Source organism: Melopsittacus undulatus, chromosome 5 (assembly GCF_012275295.1).
Source record: "Melopsittacus undulatus isolate bMelUnd1 chromosome 5, bMelUnd1.mat.Z, whole genome shotgun sequence".
In the NCBI taxonomy this organism is placed as follows: domain Eukaryota; kingdom Metazoa; phylum Chordata; class Aves; order Psittaciformes; family Psittaculidae; genus Melopsittacus; species Melopsittacus undulatus.
This window is the reverse complement of record NC_047531.1, coordinates 86275793-86297295: the sequence shown is the minus strand read 5'-3', so window position 1 is coordinate 86297295 and position 21503 is coordinate 86275793. Positions and strand designations below refer to the sequence as shown.

Below are 21503 nucleotides of genomic sequence, written 5' to 3'. Positions count from 1 at the left end.
TGTAATGCAGAAATCATAAAGTCTACTTCAGTAAACTTAAAGGGCAAAATACAGCTACGTATATAGGATAAATGGATGCAGTTATTCAGGTGTGCTGGTTCAAATGTATCCTATAGGGAGAAAGGAACTGAAAATCACCATTTCTGTCACTGGGTAAGACAAGATTCCATTTCTTACGGGTTGCTATAGCAGTTGGAGTCTTCAGTTTGGGATTTTTCACTTCTAGACCCATTTCTGGATAAGACTACATTTAAATGACAGGTGTAGAACCTATGCACTTTTCACACACAAATAATACATATTAAACGTAAGAATATACATAGACACATAACCAACACTCAGAAGTAGCATTTGTAGGGACATTTACAATAAATGGCACTAAACACCTTTATTAAGATTTTAATTTTTCTTTTATGAAAAATGAATAGGATTCTTCTTTTCCTTGTACACAGAGGAAGAGCAAACTAATGGCAAAAATCAAGAACACTTTCTTATTTCAATACCATCTTTGTAACCACAAAGATACAACTATTTAACAGACGAGAAATACTATTTATTGCAGACTTTAAGCTGATTCATGTGAAAAAGGCACTATGGAACTTAATCAAACTAGATGATTAAATTTGTCTAAATTAAGTGATATTATATATTATATATTATACATATATTATATATAAAATCACATGACCATGTGAAATAACAGTATTTTGTGACAAAAATCATTGGATCTTCAAAAAATAATATTTCTGGAAGGAATGTTTTCTTTCTTTCCCCTTTTGCCTCCAGGAACCCACTTTGCCAAAAGATTACATTTATAAAGGGAACAATAGCTTTTTACATAAGGAAAACCTGATATCTGGGATCAACACACAGAGAAGTCTGGATTATACACTGCTCTTTTGATGGGTTAAGTTACAGACAAAAAAATGCATTATTAAAAAAATAACATAATATTAAAAAAAAAGGTATTGTGAATTGTTTCATGGCTACCTACAGCAGATCTGATCACCACCTCTCTGAGCTGACTTGAGTTACTATTTTCTAGTTATTCCTTCATGTGCAATATTATCGTTCATCACAGGTGAAGTATTGATAAAATCATGGTACACAGTATTATTTTGCTATGAACAGCATCATTAGTAATAAAACATCTTGGGAGTGATTCAAGAAAGATTCAGTCTATGCTGAGCTGCTGTTCATTCTCTAAACAGTTCCTCTTTGATTACTGGCATCAATGGCTTAAGTAAACATCCTGCAGCCGAATGCATGACAAGAAAGACTGAGCCCAAAAGACAGAACTGCACATTACAGCAAGAGATGGAATTCAGAGTCTTATGATTACAGAAGGGTTATAATGCCTTTTAGTTGCTAGCTCAGCTTCTCACATGAACCACAAACACCTCCCAGTTTATCTGCCATATAATTCCATCAAGCCACAACTCATTTTTGGTTGTGAATGAGTCATGTGCCAATATTTTCACCTGTCAGGAACCTCCACTGAATTTCTCACCTATTCATTTGTAACAATGAGAAGCCAGCAGCAGAGAACTCTGTGGATACTACTGTCAATTTTCTTTATGGTGGCTAGTTATGTTTACAATACAGTAAGACACTCCCCTTCACTGCTTCCTAAAGCAAAGCTGGATGATATAATGCTATGGACAATGGAAAAAACACATTTAGTGGCTGCTTCCTTCATCAAAGGACTCCACACCTGAATCTGTGGCAGCTGCACTGATTTTTTCTTGTCGTCTTCTCATAATTTCTTGCAGTTCTGAACTACCACTGTTAGCCTAGAAACAAATGAAAAAAGAGCTTATTTGTGGTTCTGACATGTGGTGTAGTTCCCCTGCCAACACTCTGCGTTTGAACAACTTAACTCACCTTACATCCCCAGAACTGAAAATGTGCCAAGAATCTCATTAAATAACATTTGGAATAGGAAAGTATTTACACTTAAATATGGACCTGAAAAAACCCCTATGAAAAGTGTCATCTTTCCTTCCAGCACTGCTGAGCATCTTTAATTCTCATGCAAGCCCCCGTAAGCTCTGGATATTTATCACGTGAAATATGGCTTCAGTAAAAGCAGGGTTAAAGCTCACAAAGTTTTTAGGATTACACCCCTGAGTACTTAAAAATCAGGTTACCCATATTTGGCAATTACAGCTTATAAACCCTTGGGGGGGTGAGATTTATGCAAACACTAAATTCCTGCGTGCACATGGATTTGCATAGCCAGGGCCTAAGCAAGGATCCAATCTTTGTATCTCACGTGACACAATACTCCATTATTCATTTGCTGTTCAGAGACACAGATTTTAAGCTTAGAGCACAATAATAAGTATTGAATCATAGTACTATATTAGCAACAGTGAAGTACTGTGAGGACAAGGCTTTAACCTTTTCAGGTGAAAAACATCTCTGCTGACCAAGTTGCAAACATATTGCTTTGACAATGTAAATGAAGTTATTAGCAAGGCCAGGGTACATATCCACTAGAGCAGAACTTTCCAAAGCGTGCGTGACTTTGAATAAAACTAGAGGATTATAAAGCAAGGGCTGTATCTGCTAGTGTGTTATTTGGCTGACATGACCTTCCAAGCCTCAAAACTAGCTTCCAAAATAGCCTCTGAATAAGAAAGTAGGATTGTTAAGGGGAAAATCCTTCAACTGATCTGAACTCTGCAAACTTACCCAATTACATAAAATTTAATTTAGATTTATCCCATTATATCCATTACAGTGCATTATCTGATGCCACTACCTGGCAGACACGTTAGGTGTCCACAGGGAGGGAGGCTACAATGCTTCTCCTAGGCAAATTACCATTGCTCTCTTCTCCCAGAGTGGAAGGGCAAAGCAAGGGGCTTATAATTTACTCTCTGAAGGTGAGAGAGCAGTTTTATTTGTTTTAATTCACCTTGCCCTTGGCCACTTGGTTTCAGATACAGAGCAAGTGCAGCAGTCACCCATTACTGAAGTCATGCACAAAAACCATCAGCAGATACCCAACAGCATCCTTTATCAGATGTCATGTAGACATACTTTCCTAAAAAGGACTGAGTGTCTGGGCTGAAACAGTTTACCTTCCTGATAACATCAATAACAACATGATTGATGAGCTTGAAACACTGCTCAACTGACCCAGCTGCAATGTATCATGAAGTAGAAGAATGCTAGAAAGAAAATTACAGATGCATAAAGGTAAAGATCTGGTTGTCCATATTTGGGAATGCAGCCCCAGATTTGAGAGGCAGGCCTTTCACTGGCTTGCAGAAATAGGATAAATGCAGAAACACTTGTGGAAGATCCCAAGTAGAAATAATAAATAAGGATGGGGCATAGAGGTCTGTAATACTAGAGAGTATGTGGGTTTGCTCTGTCTCTGGCTATTATTGCTATTTGTACTTAACACCCACACATTTACTGCAATACAACACCACCATAAAGGATGCCAGAGCACTTCATGAAAATTTATCACTGATTAATCATGTAGGACAATTATGGTGGTCAGACCCATAACCCAGCAGCAGCTTGTAAAAAGCTTTCAACTGTAAATTGGGCCTGACACTGATACAAGTATGTGTGTGCTTAAATGCTTCTGCAATTGGTAGCATTTGAGTTTCAGCAGTAAGAGCACAGCCCTGTTTGGAACACAGCTGCTCATCTTTGCTAGGTCACATGTAGACATTTTGGCTGCAATACTCATTCCTATAACTTCTCTTAAACAAGAAGAGCCTTCCTAAACCTTGCAATGTGAAATATTGTAAGGACAGAAGGGAAGATGCAACTTAATGTTTTAGGTAACTCAGTAAATAACAGGCTAAAAAAATCAGGAATTGCATAAATTCTGAAACTCATCAGTTAAACCTCAAATAACAGAGAGAGAAATAAATATTTCAATTACATTTTCACTAACAAAATCTAATTACTTTGTTAAACTATCAGTCCCTGTTTATTAACACTTGTAGAGCATTTATTAGACAAGTTTTGACTGCTCAGTTACTTGCAGAGTAAGACCTAACCAAGGCAAGCAGAATAACAGCACAGAGTAAAAACAAAAAAGACTTCTACCATTCCAGTGCATCTCTGCTTTTCAAACCAACTTCCATCACAAAGCCACTTCCTTGTCAGTATACAGAAGCCTTACAAAACTGAAATAAGCTGACATTCCAGAAAAGTTGAATACACAGATATCTTTACTAGGAAATGATGGATTACTATGGACTGCAGCAACATATATTCCTAAGAATGAAAGCGAAATATTTCTCCCTTCCTCTAACTGGAAAATAGACCTTGAGGAAGAAAACAAAGCAATTTTAACAGTGTTAGAAATCAATGCTCTCTGATCCATGCTAATCATGTAAACTGTAAAATATGCATCATCATAAACTTGTCTTTGAAAGTGTGTCTGGTAGTTAAAGCTTAAAATAATTTAAGACAGTCCCAGCTCCTTGGGGGGGATGGAAACACATTTTAAACCTCCTCAAGATTTTATTTTAAACAGGATGTGAAGAATATAGCTTCTCCTTTGGGTCAGCCTCACCTCTGGACAGCATTGAGCCCATTCCTCCACTTGCCACAGCAAGTTTAAAAAGAAGTAGATGCACCTGCAGTTCTCCTGGTTTAAAACTGGCAAGCATTCTCCCTAGCCCAACTCTGTGTACAAGCTTATAAGGTATTTAAGGAACAATACTGCTACAATAAAAGCAGACTGCCACAGAGCAATGAATAGAGATACAACACTTTAATCCTTAGGCTCAGTAATTCTGCTAGCAGTCAAATGTGTTTTCCCCTGCTAAGGCACCCAGCAATACAAATGCCCAAGCATTGACCTGAAAGGCCTTAAGATTCAACAGTGGACTCATGCTACCACTTTCTCACATCTAATAAAATGTATCTCCTCTAAAAATATAAAGCAAAACTAACTCATCACCACCAGAAGTACCAGGATTACCTGTTTGTCCAATTGCAGGCAGAGCAAGAAGGAAGAAAAAGGGCATTTTACACTCTTTGTTGTTTTCCCCAAAGTTCTTTTTGGCTCATTTTGTCTTCTTACAGCCTGATTACAGCACACAATGTCTTTTCTAACAGTTTGTGGACCCCTTTACAGGTGGGAAGAGATGCCACCTGATTCTCTGATGGCTGAATTATGTCTCAACACATTCAAACAACTCAAGTACAAATAACGTTTATCCATGTGATGGGAACTGAGGAAAAAAACATCTGCCTCATAGGAAGAGCTGTTTAGTTCTATAGGTTCAGAATTGGTGAGCCAGCATCAAGTTAGTAAGAAGGGTTCTACATACCTCTAAGGCAGACTTCTGTACCGTAATTTGGCTGTAGACTCGGGACCCTTCTGGGCAAACAGTCCTCAGTTCCTCTTTATTGAGGGAGAAAAGCTGAGCACCCGTCAGCACACCAAGACTGTTGACAGTCCTGTGGTCACACCAAGGGAACAAACAAGAAAAGAAGCAAAAGTACATTAATCAAGGGAGAGTGGTAGATTGTCTTCATCCCACATCATCAGGTAGGGATATTAAATCAAGACTATGCAACAGGATTCTTGAAGTCAATTCAGTATCTGGTATAAAAAGTAACTTTTGGTGGAGGCTAGTAGATACTTTTTTTTCCTAAATATATTCTGCATCTCTATAGACCTACAACCACATAGATATATATTGAGATTATATAATATATATGCATATATACAGAAATATATATATATATATATGTATATACACACAATGGAAAAAGAAATACTAAGGATGCTTAATTTTAAAAAGTGGTCAGGCCACATCCTAATTACTGATAATAAGAAATTTTCTTAGGATTTCCCTCAAACTTACACAGGGTTGAATCCCTTGGACTGCAACCATGCTTTCACATCCTCAGGTGAAGAGTCATAAGTGATGTTAACTACCGGGATGTTTGGTCGTGGCACGTGGAACTTCCTCTGGGCAGCACTCCGGCCAATGGTAAGTCGATGAACAAGTTCATCCTGCACTTCTTCCATCTGTGATTTCCTGCCTAGAGAGAGAAATATGTCCATAGGTGTTATCCTCAAGGTTGCTTCATCAAAGACCTTTAGGTCATTTCTTCTACTTGTACTTTAAAGCTTTTTTCCTTAAAATTCATTCACTAGATCTCACTAAATTATCATTCTCCTTTGTCGATAGAGAAGATTTCCATATTCACACTCCTCTCTTTGCAAAACAAAACAAAAGCAAAAAAACCCTAAACCTCAAAATTCAACTGAGACCCTGGAAAAAGGAGATGATGTCACAGAGGCATAGGTCCATCTGACACCACCCAAGCTGTGGCAGAAAATGGGCACAGAGCGCTATTCAAATAGAATTATTGTGTTACAAAAATGGAAACAAAAAGATAAGAAAGAATATGAGGCGGCTTAAACTGTGGATAAGCAGCACTTTTTCCCCACAAACATTATAGTTTTTAGTGCATTTTAAGTGAAAATCAATATAGAAAGAAAAAAATATTTCCTGCTGGTGACACGTATCACATAAGCTATTATAGCTATCAAATTTTTGATGGGGTTTCAAGAAATCTGACTGCATTCCATGCCTGGAGTGACTGTTCAGCTGAAACAATGTCACACTTCATGTTAAAAAAGATGGAAAAAAGAGAAGAAAAAGATTGTTGCTCTCACCAGAGACACAGGAATTAGGCAAAAGCTTTGTGGGTTTTTTGCTTTATTAAACAAAACTGCACAAACTCGCTATCTCACAGAACCCATTTGTCTGAAGTACTTAGTTCAGTTGCTTGTCATTAGCAGGCAACAAACTGAGAGGCTTTCATGCATTTCAACAAAATCAATTATAACAGTGAAATAGTTTAACATGCATATAAAAGCTTCTATGGATAATTTCATGAAAATAGGTAGAATCCAAAAGGGTGTAAATGTAATGTAAATGGGCACAGAGAAAATACTGATTTAGCACAGTTAAACTCTCCATGCAGTAGCTCTGGAATAGCTATAAAAATCCTTCGACAAACAACTTTATCTCAAAAATTCTCAGATATTTTTAGTCATCTTTATTCAATCCTTTCACTTTAATACACACACAGTGACTACAGCACCTGCTCTGATGCACTCACATTTCAAAAGCTATTCTTTTTCTCCCATTACACGGACAGCAACAGAGGAAAATGACCATCACTTCTATATGAAAAAACCTCTAAGACAGCAAAAGTGTTTCTCTCCTTTTCAATTCTCTTAAAACCTCTGCAAGGACCAACATCTCCAGCCAGTCAGACAAATAAAACCAACCTTTGCATAGGTTTTTAGGGTATGTTTTTAATCACAACAACCTCCCCAAAACAAAATAAATTTGGTTTAGTCATTTTCTTCTTTCTTTTACAAAATAGCCCCAGGTTGAAAGCAGAAAAATTATGTCTAGTAAAATATTTGAGGCATTCAGGCCCTATTGTGTTGTGTTATTTCCCCCCCGAGTGGGAAACAGAAGGCAAAATGACATGTGCTCAGTGATATGTGAAGGTCTGAGATGGGATATGAAGTAAAACCTTTAGGCAATGTTATCAAAGCGTGAACCAGTTTCTTTTCCAAAACAGGAAGAGAACAAGAAAATTGCTATCTTCCTTCTATTTACACAGATTTTGAAAGACTTACATTTTATTTAGACTAAGGCTGTATCAAAGTTAAATATTTAGCTGTTAGATAACAGATTTTTACTGTTGTTAGATGCATTATCATAAATAAACAAGATATCCTCAATGTGAATTGCATGTTCTCCATAGGGTTCAGGTAGGTACTTGGTGTACGGGCAGGGCTGCACATTACCATTGCAGAGGCAGCTATTTTCTGAGGACTGTGAGGTACCTAAAGCCCATTAACTGTGTTTGAGCAACAGCTCCCACCAGGGCACAGGAGCTCTCATGCATGGCCCAGGGACTCAGCGGAGGCTGAGAGGGCAAGAGATGTCTTGTAACCACTTAGGCTACAGCAACCCTTCACACCTCACATCCTGTACCTGAAGCCAGGATAGACTTCACATTTTGTGTTGCTAATGGATAGAGAAGGCCATCAGAGATACAAGAGAACACCTGCTACAGCATGCAAAGTCCTTCTTACATGGAAATAAAATGATCATGTGTGTGCGTATGAGAGAGAGAGAGAAACACCCTCATTTTCTACCTCTTATAAATAAAACCAGAAACCCAAAAGTTAAGTAACAAACTGCCAAGAATAGGCAACCTGGCCTTGAACGCTGCCAGGGATGGAGCATTCACAACCTCCCTGGCCAACCCATTCCAGTGCCTCAGCACCCTAACAGGAAAGAATTTCTTCCTTATATCCAATCTAAACCTCAGCTGTTTAAGTTTCAACACGTTACCCCTTGTCCTATCACTACAGTCCCTAATGAATAGTCCCTCCCCAGCATCCCTGTATTCCTATGAACCAACCAGACTTGTAAGTCTTCTTGCAAGCCTTGGATACAAGTTTCAGAATGGTGCAAATGCCCTAGAAATATGGATGACCACGAACAGAAGTGTAAAACCAGCCTAAGTGATTTTAAATGCAATTTGAACTGTAATGTGGCAGTGAGTTCAGGTGGAATATATACATTAGCCAGAATACCAGCATGGACATTTACAGTGTGGAAAGCCACTGACTGAAGACCCAGTCATTCATAAAAGGATAGGATTTAGAATTAGGACAAGTGCAGAAGTGTTTTGCCCATATCTACCATTGTGATTAGCAAGAGTCAGAACACACATACATAGAAAATGTGTATTTTGAACACAGGGTTAAATATTTCAAAAACATTCATCTGAAACACAAGATTTTAAGGAATTTAAGGATTAAGCAAAACACACAGGAATGGAAGAAACATTTTTTTCCTTGCTTCCTAGACAAACTTACGATCCACAGGAACTTGCTTCTGCCTCTGGGTGTCTCGTGCAACACTACCACCACTGTCACTGGAGGTGCTGCTTTGGCGGCTGATGGTTGCTGGTGCTTTGGGCATGGGAACCGGTATAGGTGCTGGTGCGCTAGGAGGGAGGGGGACAGCCACAGGGACAGGAGCAGGTGTTGGAGGTGGTGAAGGTGTAGCAGGAGCTGGGTCAGGTTGTTTTGCTATATAGTCCGTCCTTTGTTTCTGAAAGGATGCAGAGAAATTTGTTTCAACAATAGAACATGGACAAGACATCAGACACACTCAAAAACTGCTGGGATGCTTTGCACCAACTGACTTCATCTGTTACACAAAGACATCTTACTTGCCATATATAGTTCCACAATTTGCCAAAAGTTGATCTGGCATCAATGTTTGGCATCAATTTCCTTCCCCTTGGGCACCAAACGTACAGCAATGGCATCATGTGAAATATGTCTCTTTCATGAGTTCTATAAATGAAATTGTTTCTAAATCCCCAGCTTCTATGCCCTGGCACATTTTAACAACTTCCAAAGTTTTTAATTTTTGGACTTTATCAGTGTAAAAATGTATACTTTAGAGATGTTATGTACAAATAAATAGTGAAAAATTAACATATCCAGCCACACCTAAGCCTGACTAATGGTTTAACTTACAAAAATCACTGGGTTGGGCTGACACATTGTTTCTTGAACTACAGGCAGCATTTAGAAGATTCCTGCTCCTCCCACCCATTCATTTGTGCCTTTTCAGCTACTTGTGTGACCAGTACATGCCACCTCAATGCAATAATCTGATTAAAAACCCAACCCGCAAACTCCACAGTTCTTGGAATAGGGCTGTTGCTCTTTTCACCCCACTTTACAGAGCATTCTAACATTATTAATGCAAAAATAGTGCACATTAGTTTGCTGCTATTAGCTAGGCAGCAGGTGCCTCAAGAATAGTTTTGGGGGAATAACTTATTTTTCTTTCCTTTTAGAATAGGACCAGTTTCAGGAAGACATATATCTTTCCAAAGCAACTCCAATGACAGTCAAGCCCAGAAGCTCAGAAGCTACCTATGCTACTCTTCTTTCAAACAGTTCAAACTCTTCATCTCATTGTTTTAACAGTGCTCCCTCTCCACAGTTTTGGATTAACACAGCTTGAAAGTTCAATATTAAAGTTTGTTTGCTCAATAGGAATGCCTCATTTCTTAGTTATGAGAAGTCTGCTTACTTTGGTATATGAAAATAGATGAGTACATTCCCCAGAGTCATTGCTCCTTCCTGAAATACCTTTCCCTATTTCCTTGGAGGCAGAGGATTTATGTCAGATTAAGTCAAGAAATATTTGTAGGAGCCATATGTTAGATACTGAACAGCAAATCACTGCCCTGAAAATAAACTTTCATTAAATGCCAGTACAGGATTCCCTAGCTCAATAAGTCTAATTGATGGACAATGCATTTTGAAGTGAATGTAAACTGGGACTGTTACAGCTAAACTATGCTGAGTTACACCAGCAGAAAGCTTATCCCATCAGTTTCTAATGCCAGTCACCTTAAGACTAGGAAAAAAGTCTTTTGTTTCCCTTAGATAATTTTTCATGTAAACTGAAGAAAACATATAGTCTTACATATAGTATATATAATATATATAATGTATATTCTCCATTAAATCTTTGGATTTTCTTTTTTTTCCCCTTAGCATTTAGTTATTCAAAGGCGTTCATCTCAGTTATTTTGTGTCCACTTTGTAGAGTGCATTGTGGGGAGATTTTTTAAAAAAAAACCCAAAACATATGATAAATAATAAATACAACAATAAATATTTTTTACATTGGCAAGGAAAAGTGAAATGCATAACATAAAAGACAACAAGAGGAATAATGCATATATAAGAAATCTGTCCTTTGGTGGTATACAGTAAATATACCGTAATATATGACATATAGCTGTGCTATCGTATACCTAAAATCTTGTCAATGAATTCTATAATTTCTCAGATGTTATAATATTCTAATGATATTCAGGTATTTGTTTCATCTTGTTCACAGATTCCAATTGCTAGACTGCTATCCCCACAACGCACCTTCATCTGTGCCCTGACTTTAAACACCATGCAAGAAACAAGCAAGGCATCAACTGCACATCACCACAATCATCATCCAGCAAAACACTACATGTAGCTCTCAATGGATGCTACTGATACGTTTTCAAAAACATGTTGTACTGCAATCACAGCCTCATCAAAAGGACTTGCTGGAGTGAAAACACAAATTAATCTGGAAGGAACGCTCAGATTCTAAATTTATAGATGAAACTACATTGAAATACACATTTTCTTGAACAGTGCCCAAAAGAAAATCACACATTCGAATCCCATTTCTTTTCTGTTTTTAATACTTCTTTTTTTAACTCCAGATCTTTTGAGGACATCCACACATTCATCCCATCATTTCTATTTGTCGCTACAAACAAAACAAGCATGCATTATAGAATTTGGTAACTACATAGTCTAAGGAAGTAATTTTTGAGGTTCAATATCAGAAGACTAATTTTGTTACCTCTGAAAGCTCTCCCAGCAATTGCTGTGAGGAAAATGGAGTAAATCACATCAAATAGTATTGTTAGATAGGTAAAAAGTAAATCACACATGACTCATGAAATTTCAAGCACATTTGCAATTTAAAACAAAGGAACAACAGGGCTAATGATTACCTCTTCTTACTCACTAAGCAACTGACATAATAAGTCATTCTAATTTGCTTCTTTTGAATAACGAACAGTGTTGGCTACAAAGCACACAAACGTGAGACCATATAAGCTCTTTTCCAAAACAGAAAGTTGAAAAGACAGTTTATAAAAACCAAAACCCAGACAAAAAACTGACAGTGGATTGAAGAGCGTAAGGTGAACGCAGAGAACACTTGCTGCTGTAGAACAAGAAGGATTAAGTCACAGCAGACATTAAGAAAAGGTACTTATTCATTTTAGCTTAAGAAATATTAGCTGGCTTAGAAAATGAGGTAAAGGTTGCTGTTGACAGACACACAGTCACTAATTTGCTGACAGCCATAAGAAAAACAAACTCTGGATTTTGTTTTTCCTTCTTCCTCCTATTTTTTTCTTTTAAGATAAAACTTGCAGTCCTCAACTCATGTAAATTGGAACAAATCCTTTAAATTACTTAGAACAGTGATTATACACTCATTAAAACTCTGGGTAGATCAGAAAAGCTTGCTGGGACTTTCTTATTTCTTGCCAGAAAACGTTTGGGTTTAAAGGAAAAGATAAAGTCCCAAAGCTCTTTCTCAACAAGGCTGCGTCTTGTCAAAGCTTCCATATGATTTGATCCATTTTGAGTGTAAGCAAAATGATGTTTGAGTAAAAGTGCTAACAGTATCAACCCTACTTCTTGATCACTGTGACAAAACTGGGAACAACATATTTTCAAATACATTTTGGCTTTAAAAGAAGGGAAGATGGGTATTCAAACTATGGTAAAAACAAACTGCATTAAAAGAGGCATTGGATACAACCATAACTAGCATTAGTGCTGGGAAATGCTCTCATTAAGTTAACACAGACACAGAGTTTCCTGTTCAACTCTCTTCCCAAACATTTTAATGCCACATCCCTGTTTGCACAGTGCCAGGAGTTCACTGAGAAGGCTGCAGAGCATTCAACCTCTGTTTTGTCAACAGCACTGTGGTCTGGATGTTTGCTTGAGACTCATTCCAAGACGGAAGAGAGAACCAGCTACTTGTCTTGACCCAAAAGGGACAATTAGGCACACAAGACTGGAAGAGCTTATTTCAAGCAAGGCCTTTTGTCAGAGTTTTCTTTGGTGGGATCAGCTATTATGCAGAATCAAACAATTGCCTATTAAAATCCTACTACAAGTCACCTAATGAGCTCTTTGTGGGGTATAAAGAATGTAGTCTTTAACTGGATCTGCACACCCACCTTGCTAAAATCTTGCCAGGAAATAAGAAGTACATTATAATAACAGAAGACATTTAGACAGAATTTACTTAATCAAGTTCATATCATGTAGGATTGATCCCCATTTCTTTAAATAAATAAATAAGTATGGGCAAACTGGGGACTTTTACTTTCTATCATTAATCAAGTCCTTTTTACAACTCTTCAGTATGTTTTTGTATAATAAGTGGCATCCCATAATTTGGGATTGGATCAATGTTGAATTGGACAGGAAACATTTTTTTTTTAAAGCCATCAAAAAGTCTTGGCAACTTTGAAGAGCATCTGATATGAAATGAGATAAAAGAGATGCTGGCTCTCAGTCAAACATTATGACAACTCTTTGGCCATTGTAAAATGGTCACCTGGCAACTGCATCTCTTCGTTATCAAACACTTCATGATCTGCAGGAAAGTTACCAGTTGCCAAAACATGAGTATGTCACTGTCATGGTTTAAGCTAAGAAGGAGAAAAAGAACTGTTACAGCTGAACCCAGAACAGACATTGTGACACTAACTTGGAGCACAAATGGTGCTCTTGAGGGGAAACAACTTACCACAGAGATATTTTAAGTGAGCTACTAAACAAAAGACCTGAAAGGAAGGTTTTAATGGTAGTCTGCCATCTAAGAAATGCAAAGGACACTTGTGAATATAAATAGGGTTATGCAAACAGATGCCAAGTGAGCCATGTACCTATCACAGGCAAAGAGACAACCGAGCATACTCAGAAGTGTTAAAATGACAATAATCACCATAAAGTTAAGAACATTACTGACATGTCTTGGTAAAGACTCTGTTTATCCTGTGTAGTTCATTATATTCTTAAATAACTTCACAGTATTTCAGGCTTACACTTGAGTATGATAAAGCTATAGGAAGGAACCCGACAGAGGGCAGAGAAATGAAATTATCTTACATGTTTTTCTCTGACCCTAATTGTCATAATTCTGTGGAGAATGCTTTGTGAAGATTATTATTTTATTATTGCCCACGTTATGTCATTATTTCCAACAGAAACTTGGAAACTTGCAGTGCACTACGAAGAACACCGTAAGAATGTCCACTCAAAACTGTACTCAGTCTGCTCAGAATTTCTTGGCAAAAACACACAAAATGACATCCACCCGAAGTTAAAACAATAGTCAGATCTTTAAATCAGGAGTTGAAAAGCACTCTGTGAAATGAAGCATGCATCTAGACAGGCAAAAACCATAACTGATTTAGAATGAGCGCATGGGTTATAGGCAAACAATTAGGCACAGGAGAAACTCAGAAAGGTCTGATTCAAGCCCACCAAGCTCAGGACAGGTCTACCATATTATTGTGCCAGAAACAGCATAGAATCAGTCTTTCAAGAAATTTTCCATATCCATGGCAAAATTGGAAATACTGAAAGAACTGCAACTTTCACGTTAGCTGTGCACACAGAATACGGCACAGCAGCACCTTCAACTAGGATATCTGGATTAGTTTGCACCAGAGACAGTGGATAGTAGCCGTATGGCGTTTCTCCTTTTCCAGCCATAAGCTGGAGTGTGTAGGCACAAGAAACAAATATTTGATTAAATTCAATTTAACTTCAAGTTTCAACAGAAGTTTGGTTTGCATTATTTGGAGTGAAAAAGTCTGATTCAGAGGCAGGCCTGGAATTTCTGCCCAATCCAAACTTGTTTGCCTAACCTTTTAAAATCACTAGAAATGAAAGGGAAGAAATAGGTCCTAGAAAATACAATTTCTTGTTTTATGAGTCTCCAGCTCATTTAAATGGTGTCTAAAAATACACTTCACAACTTCATCCTGTGTGTACTTACTCAGGTGGACAACTGCACTGATGTAAGACTTATTTACTTTTTCTATGCTTTATACTCTAATTCTGTTCAACATATAAAAGAAACAACAATAACAAAAAATCATAATTCCACACCACAGCAAGAAAGAAAGAAAAACAAAACTAGGTCAGAAGAATGTGCTACAGATGCAGGCACAGTAATTGAAAGATACTTGCTTTGTGAATTCAAAAGCAAAGATGCCTATTTTAAGGGCTCCAAAATTGCAATAATTAAATATATTGAAGACTAAAATAGAGACACACAAAGTCAGAAACTGAAAAGATAGCTTTCACTCTCCTAGGAGAAACAAAGATGACCCTACCTTAAATAATTCAAACTCCTTCTTTGGCATCAACAGCTATCAATCCACAAAGGACATTTGCAATTAAAATAAATGCATACACAACCATTAGGATTGAAATTATCACCTCTAAGCAAATAAGCAGAAAAACACCCCAAAACTTAAAGGAAAACATTTTGCTGTAGCTCTATCACCTTTTTTTATGTTAGACTCTATGCTATACAGAAATCAGTGTCAGTCTGTACAAAAAATACAAACCTTTTGACATACAAGTGGAACATGTATATGTTTTACCCTTGCTGTGAATCTATTTCTCCTTCACACACACACACAGACACACACTACAAAAGACAGTTTTGTTCCCAAGGAGCAGACAGTACCTGAATGGTGCGGGTATATGCAGGCTCTGACCATCCTAGGCCACCTTCTTGACTTCTGAGAGGGTCCAAAATGTTGTTTGGCACAAAGCCTGTGCTGCCACTTTTATTCTGAACCTTCCACCACTGCTTTCTGTCATCCAGAATCTGAAATAATTTGGTAAATCAATTGCATATTTTATCTCACTTTTCTCCTGCCATCATTTAAAAATGAAACCATAACTTTGCCAGGTTCTGTGACTGCCAACACAGATGTCCTTAAGAAACCCTTGTATGGATATGGAAGAGCAGTGTGTAATGAAACCCTGTGAACTCAGGTATGTGCCAGACAAGACAGTGGAATGAAAATCTGCTTGTGCAGAGCAGCTGGCATCTCTACAACCTATACACTGTTGACAAAAGGAGTAACTACTAATAACCCAAGGAGAAATTGCATCGTTGTAGAAAGCACAAATCTGGAGAGAGCACACTTCTGAGTAAACAGGCAGCTGGAGCAGGATGGTTAGGAGATGTCTGAAATGTGACTACCTGTGGGGCAATCTCACACGCAACATTTCCTCTGTTGCTCCTAGCTGTCAGGGTACCAACTCCTCCAGGAAAGGACAGTATTTCACTGTCCTGTGAGCATACAGATAGTGTTTGCATAGCCAGCTATTTAAATGCTATGAAATGAGGCTTTTAAAAGCAATACCAAAGAAGATGGAAGAAATACACAAACATATTTCTACAGCATCAAATTCACAGCTCAGTGCAAAATTTCTGTTTATCTTGCCTATGATGCAAAACAAATTGAACTTCCCATATTAAAGGAAATAAACACATGGAAGTAATCATTAGGAACAGCCACATTATCAACAGGAAAGGTACCCTCAGCTTTGACTAGTGCCTGAAATTTATGTTTTCTCACTAAGTGGGCTGGGGTAGAGATGGAGAGAGGAAATTACCTCTACAATCTCTTCTTTCATGACAGAAAGCTCACTATTGTTCCGTGCCATAAACTCGTACTTGCATTTGGCATATTTCTTGGTCTGTGCTTTACTGTGTGCTTCATAGTTTCTGCAAAGCAAAATCACACTTGTTCAGGGGGTTATTCAAGCAATTAACAACACAGACAAAATGCCCTCTTCCAACAGCCTGCAAAACATTTAAACACACCCCCCACCATAACATGAAGCTGCTGTAAAACTACCTATCTATAACACACCGATTAAAGTGCCAAAATAAAGTTGAAACAAGAAACAAAAAGAGGCTGTTTAGCTACATGGACCTCAAAAACTGGCAGACTTTACCGGCTCACTGCAAGATGTATGATAGCAACTTGGATTAGCAGGTACTATTGTTTTAAAGTAAACATGTACACTGTATTTAGTCTGTTTACCTACAGTAGGTTAAACAATCATTTTCCATATAAATGGAATACTAAGTACATAATTGAAATCTTGTGCTTTGTATGAAGCTGTATTTCTAAAGTTCATCATAGCATTTCAAATCCATAATAGATGAATGCATTTTTGCCATCAACATCAATGGAATTAAACTCAGAAAAATGCTCACCTATGGTGGGTCAATTTTCCTACTTGAAAAAATTAATACAATCAACCATCAAAAACTGATACCATCAACTCTAACAATGTCAAGTTACTGTATTAATTAAAAATGAAAAATAACTTCTTGGCAGTTATAAACAGGTATCATTGCAGAACAAGGTATACCACAGTTTATATCTTTCCATTTCCATGAGGAAAGACTGTTGAGAATGCCTTTGGCTAAGAAGCTACTAGTTTCTGTGCTGTAGTACCTCTTCAAGTTGAGAAGCCCTCCAGCCCCCTCAAAACAGCCACAAAAGAAACAGTCTCATTATTCACTTTCTGCAAATTACATCCAACAACCTAATCCATGGCAGTTAATGAAGTTTAAAAGCAAAAAATCCAAATGAAGAATGAAAACATGAAGTGATCAATGTCTTGAAATGCTGCACACAACATCATAGTACAGATATAACAAATATCACAGATGCAAATGCAGATAGCTGCTGCTGTTGGTGCTGTGTAAGTGTGGGTCCCAGGCACATCTGAGTAATCCAGTAGTCACCTAGCTACTGCATGGCTGTGGAGAACTGTCGCACTTGACTTGAAGAGCAGAATAAAGGAGGAAACTTATTTAGATTGAAATATGATTTTGAAAGAAAGACAAAACACTAAAGTGTTTAAGGAGAGAGTGAAAAACATGGGATGAACCCCAGCCTACAGAATAGCTGTTATAAGGCTGAAAGATGTGTGTGCAATGCCATGGTTTTTCCACCACCCACTCAAAACTAATGCTGTTTTGAACTCCTTTCTTACTATCTCAGGGATGTGACTAATGTACCTCTGAAGGTACTTTTAAGTTGCCTTTCTAAACTCATTCCACTAAACATGTCTTCAGACTTTGCCCAAACCTAACTATGCTGATCCCTTAAAAATGTCAGGAAGAGCTTTACAAAATGCTTACATTTCAGTTTGACTCCACTCTTGCAATCAACAGCAACATCCCCAGAACATGGGGCAGGAAATGTTCGTGTGCTTCTGAAGAGATCACAGCTCTTTACACACAGCTTTATAAGCCAAATAGTTTACTCAGGGCACAAATATTCTCAACACTTCCCTCCATCCTTCCACCACTGTGTTTTATTACTGCCTATGAGATACACAATACCTGTACCCCTGCTCTCCAGGCAGGCTGCTCAAGAGCCTAGTGGATGGCACAGACTTTCAGGGTCCTTCTCTTCAAATGACCCTGCAAACCCAAACTACACAGCATACTAGTTTGAAAAAGCACAGAACTTGCTGAAAAACTATTCAGTGCTCTTTCAGCATCAGAGTCACCAATATACCTAACATCACACTAAAAGTTTAAGATCCTGACAGATTACATCACCCAAGGAAAATACACCTTATTGAAAGTCCTGGGATGCTGGAATACGGCTCACTAAAGATCTCAGTGAATTAAAATTTCCCTGGTGTGCTGGTTTTGGCTGGGATAGAGCTAATTTTCTTCCTAGTGGCTGGTATAGTGCTGTGGTTTGGATTTAGTAAGAGAATAATGTTGGTAACACACTGATGTTCTAGTTGTTGATAGGTAGTGTTTATTCTAAGCAAAGGACTTTTCAGCTTCTCATGCCCTGCCAATGAGAAGCCTGGAGGGGAAGAGATTGGAAGGGATCGCAGGCAGCACAGCTGACCCCAACTGGCCAGAGGGATATTCCATACCATACAACGTCACACTCAATATACAAACTGGGCCGAAAGCTGGCTCAGGAACTGGCTGGGGACTGGCCAGCCAGTGGTGAGAAATTGCACTATGCCTCACTTCTTTTGGTTATTCTAATACTTTTATCATTATTTGCTTCCTTTTCTACACCATTAAACTGCCTTTAACCTCAATCCACTTTTGCAATTCTCTCTCCCATCCCACTGGCAGAGTGGTGCTTAGTTGCTGACTGAAGTTAAAACACAACAAGGTATAACCTACCTGTCCCTCAGAAGGCAGTGGGTGGCTTGCTCACGGCCTATGGACCACTAATTAGGAATGCCATCTTTGAACAAGAACCACCAAACAATGGCTGAAAGGGTCAGCTTGAATTTGTCACGCCCTACCCCAAACCCACTCCTTCACCATCTTCTTCACAGATGTTTTAAAATCTAACTTTAAACAGAAGTTACCCGGGGTAATACATATTGACAGTTTTACACAAATAATGAGCTCCTATCAGGCAAGCATTATATATATCAAGAGGCAGTTAACAAATAGAAGTTTGTGTTGTGTTGAACAGACTGCAAGATGAGGGCACACTGGCGATGTCTGCATCTGTACCAGCCATCCAAACTCCTTCCTACAATCAGTGGTGAGAAGTGGGCACCAGCACAGCACATCTCACTTCATATGTTTCAAAACACTGATTTCACCTTACATGAACTGCTTCTTAGAAACACCCATTTCTCTTTACAAGAAAGAAAGGAATTTAGAGTGCAGATCACCTAGATTTCAAGCTGACTGGCCCTGAGACAAGAACTCAAAAAGTAATCAAGGTTGAGAAATTGATTAAGAGATGAATACTATTGCTGTTGTTGTTACAAAGGATAAATCTGAAGCTCAAGAAAAGAATCAAGTCTTCAACTTGCACACCATGTGGGAATTTGTTTGCATGCAGATTAACTACCGGATCTTTTAACACATAGCTCAAAACAAGGAATTATGCAAAGGTTTTCATCAAGTGAGTTGCATCAATGCTGTTTTAACCAGCAATTTCACCCGAAATAACTTAGTTTGAACATCTTCCATGGCACATAACCCAAAATACTGTTCATACAGTGGATGCAGAATAGGATTTGGCATGGAGGAGCAATTCCAACACTGTTTTTACTGATTCCCTTCCACAGCTTGTGCTGGTGTAAATTCTCCTCACAGACATGGCTGAGACTCCAAGGATCACTGCATTTGATCCTGTCAAGCTATTTCAATTTAGGCTAAACTGAAGGGGATGAAAGAGCATATGAAAAAGGATACTGGTTGCTATGCAAACATTTCAGAGCATTTTTGTAACATTTGAAAGAGAATGGAAGAAATTAGGAGTTACTATTCTGAAAGTGGATATTTATGCACCAGCTCAGAAAATAAAAAGCAGGAGACTATGGAGCATTAAGTGAGCAGCTAAGCAAATCAAACAATCATTCTAAACAAAGACAGATGAATCACAGAGCAGACTTGTCATTCTTTGTAATTCTGAAAAGAGCAAAGGGTTTATTTAAAAACATGACATAGAGCAGAAATAAAACTTGAACCCAAATAGGAGGATTCTGTGCTCTCAGTTGGGTTGGAATTCCACTATTGCATTTTTGACAAAAACAGCAGTTTAACAGCATACATAAACAGGGTAGTTATACAGAAATTAGATTAAATGAGTCTCTAAGGAGAGAAGCAAAAGCAGAATACCCACTGCTAGCCAGAATCACTTCCTCAAAGAAACAGTGCTCTGCTCCAGACACAACCAGAGGTAATTACAGACACCACCACCCCAACAGCAGTAAGATGGGACAGTTATCCACAGCACCACGTACGCCATTGATTCAGTGTTACCTATCTACATGTCGGCTAACAGTTTGCTTAAAGGCAGCAACAGCTGCCCCCTGGTCCAGCAGAGGCCCTCTTTTGTAAACTGTGTTACTGAATGCATACCCATCAGACGGAGGATAGTCAGGAACACTGGGAGGCTGGAAGACAAAACAGAAACAAAGGCACAAAGTGGGTTAGTGTCATTAGCAGCCTAGTTCACTTCATTCAGCACCCCTAGGGTCCCTGTCAGCATTCATGCATCCTCAGGTGCTCATCCTTCTGCTATGAAAAGTTAATAACTTCTGCATTTCAAATACATAAACAGGGAGATCAAAAGGATAAGAATAAAAGAATTTCTATCCTAAGTCATCCCACTGCATTAATATTGCAGTGGATATCCTTTAGAAAAGCAGTTCTCTCGGGCAAGGTCCGTGTCATCTTTCAGATATCACTACAGCAACACAACTTACAAACAACAGCTGAATGGCTTTAAAATAAACTGTGCTGAGAAACTGCTTTGAGCTTTTGTTCTAGATGTACAATTAAAGCCAAAAACCTCTAGCTAGCTAAAAGTAAGTCTCTATAAGAAATAAAACCCCCCAAGTAAAATTGCCACTCTCTTGCAGGACTGTAATATGAAGTGGCTCATTTATGTCACCCTCTCACTGAGCATGACTACAGTCAAAGAAGAAATGCAAAAGGAATGTGATAGTTGGTACAATTAAGGATTTTAATTAAGGAAAATTATCACAGTTTATCACAAGAATGTACATAAGACTGAATCAAAGGCTTTAGAAGACTTTAAAAAGCAGTCTTCTAAAGACAACCACCTTAAATCCAGCAATGATGCTCTGCATCTAAGTAAGAATTATTTTAACCACCACTTCCCAAACCAAAACAAGCTAAGCAGTTCTTTTCTGGAGACTACGATCTTGAAATTGCTCAGTCTAGATCTTTTCCTCCTACTACCACTCAGGTGCACAAATTAGAACAGCTGAGATTCATCAG

At 38.2% G+C, this 21503-nt stretch overlaps 1 protein-coding gene across 11 annotated transcripts in view; it reads right to left on the bottom strand.

The window, feature by feature from the left end:
- Nucleotides 1-373: 373 nt before the first annotated feature.
- EPS8 (EGFR pathway substrate 8, signaling adaptor) overlaps nucleotides 374-21503 on the bottom strand; it is a 122238-nt gene continuing 101108 nt past the window's right edge. For 10 of the 11 annotated variants that reach the window (XM_034063080.1, XM_034063084.1, XM_034063082.1 and 7 more), the window contains 7 exons: nucleotides 20520-20653; nucleotides 16349-16460; nucleotides 15408-15551; nucleotides 8909-9146; nucleotides 5853-6033; nucleotides 5313-5442; nucleotides 374-1793 (listed from right to left, as the gene is read on the bottom strand). In XM_034063080.1, coding sequence (XP_033918971.1) covers nucleotides 1680-1793; nucleotides 5313-5442; nucleotides 5853-6033; nucleotides 8909-9146; nucleotides 15408-15551; nucleotides 16349-16460; nucleotides 20520-20653 — 1053 coding nt within the window. In that variant the 3' untranslated portion in view covers nucleotides 374-1679. The remainder of the gene's footprint in view (nucleotides 1794-5312; nucleotides 5443-5852; nucleotides 6034-8908; nucleotides 9147-15407; nucleotides 15552-16348; nucleotides 16461-20519; nucleotides 20654-21503) is intronic. The other variant, XM_034063090.1, reaches the window with a different exon arrangement.